We start from the raw sequence: 4,026 nt of genomic DNA, 5'->3' as shown, positions 1-4,026 counted from the left end.
TTTTTTTTGAGACAGGGTTTCTCTGTGGTTTTGGAGCCTGTCCTGGAACTAGCTCTTGTAGACCAGGCTGGCCTCGAACTCACAGAGATCTGCCTGCCTCTGCCTCCCAAGTGCTGGGATTAAAGGCGTGCGCCACCACCGCCTGGCTTTTGTATCTTTTTCAAAAGGAATAGTACAGAGGAGGAAAAACTACTGTTTAAGGAACAAGTCAGGGGACACAGGGAAATTTCATGTTAAACCTTCCAGGTCTTGTGGGTGGCCCATTAGCCTTCCCCATAGGACTCGGTGACAGCAGCTGTCCTCTGGGTGCTGGGAGTTATCCCCCAACCTCCTTCTCACCTTTGTCACCGCTCTGTTGAAGGGGAAACGACACCACCACCATCATTGCTGCTATGACACTGAGGACTGTATTTAGAGCATTACTATACACCAGGATGTGCTCTTAGGAACATTCATTGATTTCACACATGCTCATGAGGTAGAGACTCCATTCAAGATGGGGAAGCCCAAGCTCCATCAGCTGATAAACAGCCCATCTATGATTGCAGATGTGAACACTCTTCACCAGGCCACACAGCCTCCCAGGGCAACTATTCCAGCTTCACAAGTCACACTGACAAGGAAGATCAAGTCTAGCAATGAGGGCAAAGGACCCTGAGTTCACTGACATGCATGGGGTAAGACACCATCAAGCCAGATATGCCATTTGAGGAGCACTTCTTCTCAACTCTATCTCCCTCATCCCTCAAGCCTCTGAGTGACTCTTCAGGTAACAAAACACAGCAGACCTAGTTGTAAAGCGCCCTTGATCTGGTCCAGGCCCGACTTTCGCTCAGCTTCATTGCGGAAGCGTCTTCGGATGGTAGGAAAAACCTTGGTCTCCCATGCTTTCACCAACAGGGCATAATGGTCCTCCTGCAGGGAGAGGAAGCCCATGACCTGAGGAAGAGCTTCATGCTGGCACCTGTAGGACCTGTCCTGCTCAAGCCTGGCCTAAACACACACATTTAGGCACCCCCCCCCAGAAGGCCTTCATCCCCCACCACAGCAAGCCCCACCCCCAGCAAGCCCTTCCTCCCCAGCAAGTGCCTCTTTCCCTTTAAAGCCGCCAAAGGGTTCTCACTATAGTCTAGGACACCTGCTGAGCTACCATGAAGGTACCTCACCCTTCAACAGGTAGACCTCTCTAGGGCAGCCCAGCCTAGTGGACATGGCTGCTCATGGGTGGTTCAGAGCTGGCATTTGCCAAGGTAACTACTCACACAAGGACACAGCTGAAAGCTAACATCAAAGGTTTTATTCCCGAGGCTCTTACCTGTGGGATGTCATCATCATCATCATCATCACTTTCATCATCTGCAATGGGAGGTGGATGGGGGTCTGGGCCAGAGGTGATGAAATTCTCATAGCTGAGTTCGACTTTATAATGGCAGGAGGTATCACTATCATATTCTGTAACAAAACACAGTTAGGCCCTTTCCCTTTCTTTACCTTCTATCTTCTTTCACAGGTCTAGGGATGGGATCTTATCTATCTTATTGCTTCTACCACTAAGATACATGCCTCGCTTCTGTCAATGTATATATGTATGCATGCATGCATCTATCTGTCTGTCTGTCTGTCTATCTAAATGTTGAAATAGGGTCATGCTAAGTTGCTCAGGCTGGCCTTGAACATACTCTATAGCACACACAGGCCTTGAATTTATAATCCTCCTGCTTAAGCCTCCTGAATCACCTGACCAGGCTTAATATGATTTTTAAAAAATTATCAGGAAAGGCCAGGCGGTGGTGGCGCACGCCTTTAATCCCAGCACTTGGGAGGCAGAGGCAGGCGGATCTTTGTGAGTTCGAGACCAGCCTGGTCTGCAAGAGCTAGTTCCAGGACAGGCTCTAAAGCCACAGAGAAACCCTGTCTCAAAAAAACAAAACAAAACAAAAAAAACAAAAACAAAAAGTCAGGAAACATTGCAACACACAGTTTTCTATCCATGTCCTTAATTCTACCAATTTATTATTATTGAGGATCTCAGTTTAAAGGTATTTTTAAAAAACGAGTAATACTATCAAGTAAGTGATTTCACACAAATGTCGGGGTTCTTAGCTTCCTACACATACTTCCTATACCTACACTTTTATATAGTGGGAACACTCCCGGTTTGATACCTTCTCCTGTGTCTTTTTTTAGGAAAGCCTCTCACTGCACTTCAGATGCCCACACTAAGCGGACTTGTGAAATTCACAGCATTCCTGATAGCACTAGCAGCAGGGCTAAAAGATGATGTGACTTACGTTGCTGGGCTGTGGCCACTGCAGCAATTCGGCATGGTGGTCCATGAGTGCCTGGGTCTGATGCAATACTGGTGCCAGCATCGTTGTCACTGTCAGATGCCATGGCAAATGGCAGAGCCTCAAAGTTAGCACTGATCTCCTCTGCCAGATCAGTGCACAGGTCTGCAGCATTACGATGGGCCTGTCCTTCAGCATATGCAAATGGGCGGGAGCCAAAATTGGCTCGAGTTTTTGTGTTCTAGAAAAAGCAAATAAAAGATTTAGGATTATTTAGATTTTCTTTTTTTCTTTTTAAACAACAAAGTGCACTTTAGTGAATATTAAGCCTAAAGAATGGCCCAGGAGTGGGAAGCAGGAGAAATAGGCAAAGGAGCAGGTGTATGTGTGTGCTATGCCTGGAGTGCTGCAAAACCCACCACACATGCTCAGGTTCCTTGCCACTCACTGTCTCTAAGGCTCTTACCCTCTCCTGGTTACCAGTATTTTACTACATAGCCCATGCTCACCTCAAACTTTCAATAATCATCTTCTTTCAAAATTTATTTTATGTACACAAGAATTTTGCCTGCATGTATGTCTCTGTATCTCATGTGTGCCTGGTATCTGAAGATGCTAGAAGAGAGTGTTGGGTTTCTCAGAACTGCAATTATAGGTGGCTGAGCATCTCCAGCTCCAACAATCTTCTTAACTCATCTCTCAAGAGCAGGATTACAAGTGTGCACAACACACCTGGTCAATGGCTCTGTACCCAGCACTACTCACATGCTGCTCATCTCTCTCTCTATCTGCAACATTCTTCCCATTAACTTTCCAAGACTAGCTAATGTCCAGGCCTGGCTTAATCATCATGTCTTCAGAGGGCAGGGATATGCTTGGTACTCAAGAGACTAGTTCCCACTCTAAGTACTTATTAGTTTGTGATTATATACATGTTTCTGTGATTATCTGATTAATTTCCAATTCCTCCAATTGATTATAGTGTGAGAGAGATAGACAGCATCAACATTTTGTTCTCTGCTTCAATTCAGAACATGATGGAGTGCTGACACCTAGACGCTGGGTATATATATATGATGTGGGAGTGATTTCTTATTAATAAAGAGACTGCCTAGGCCCCTTAATAGGCCAACCCTTAGGTGGGTGGAGTAAACAGAACAGAATGCTGGGAGAAAGAAGCTAAGTCAGGGAGTTGCCATGATTCTCCCACTCCAGACAGACACAGGTTAAGATCTTCCCTGGTGAGCCATCTCGTGGGCTACGCAGATTATTAAAAATGGGTTAGATCAATATGTGGGAGCTAGCCAATGGGAGGCTAAAACTAATGGGCCAGGCAGTGTTTAAAAGAATACAGTTTCCGTGTAATTATTTCGGGTAAAGCTAGCCATGTGGGCGGCCGGGTGCGGGGGACGCAGCCTCGCTGCTCTTAATGCTACAGAGTGGCGCCCAACATGGGGCTCGAACCCACGACCCTGAGATTAAGAGTCTCATGCTGTGAACACCCTCAAAAAATTACTTCACTCAACTGCCAACTGAGATGACCCTGACACACAGGTTATACCATAAAAGACCAAATTAACGACGCCCCCATTCAACAGGAAGCAGTTTGGAGAGAAAAAACTGTGCCCATGTTCCCAAAATATTGTTTATAAATGTTCTTTTACATTTAAAGGGGGATATGATATAGATATAAATAATTTACATTGGTATGGATTTTAAGGTCAATTTTGTTATATGT

At 45.6% G+C, this 4,026-nt stretch overlaps 1 protein-coding gene across 9 annotated transcripts in view; it reads right to left on the bottom strand.

Annotated features, from left to right (window-relative positions):
* Positions 1 to 4,026, bottom strand: part of Hectd4 (HECT domain E3 ubiquitin protein ligase 4) — a 182,052-nt gene that overhangs the window by 50,521 nt on the left and 127,505 nt on the right. For all 9 annotated transcript variants that reach the window (XM_050158911.1, XM_050158912.1, XM_050158919.1 and 6 more), the window contains exons 50-52: positions 2,292 to 2,529; positions 1,316 to 1,452; positions 789 to 915 (exon numbers count right to left, since the gene is read on the bottom strand). In XM_050158911.1, coding sequence (XP_050014868.1) covers positions 789 to 915; positions 1,316 to 1,452; positions 2,292 to 2,529 — 502 coding nt within the window. The remainder of the gene's footprint in view (positions 1 to 788; positions 916 to 1,315; positions 1,453 to 2,291; positions 2,530 to 4,026) is intronic.

Source organism: Alexandromys fortis, unplaced genomic scaffold, assembly GCF_014885135.2.
Source record: "Alexandromys fortis isolate MF-2015 unplaced genomic scaffold, M_Fortis_MF-2015_v1.1 scaffold_90, whole genome shotgun sequence".
Lineage (NCBI taxonomy): Eukaryota > Metazoa > Chordata > Mammalia > Rodentia > Cricetidae > Alexandromys > Alexandromys fortis.
The sequence above is the reverse complement of the archived record's forward strand: the minus strand, read 5'-3'. Positions and strand labels throughout refer to the sequence as shown.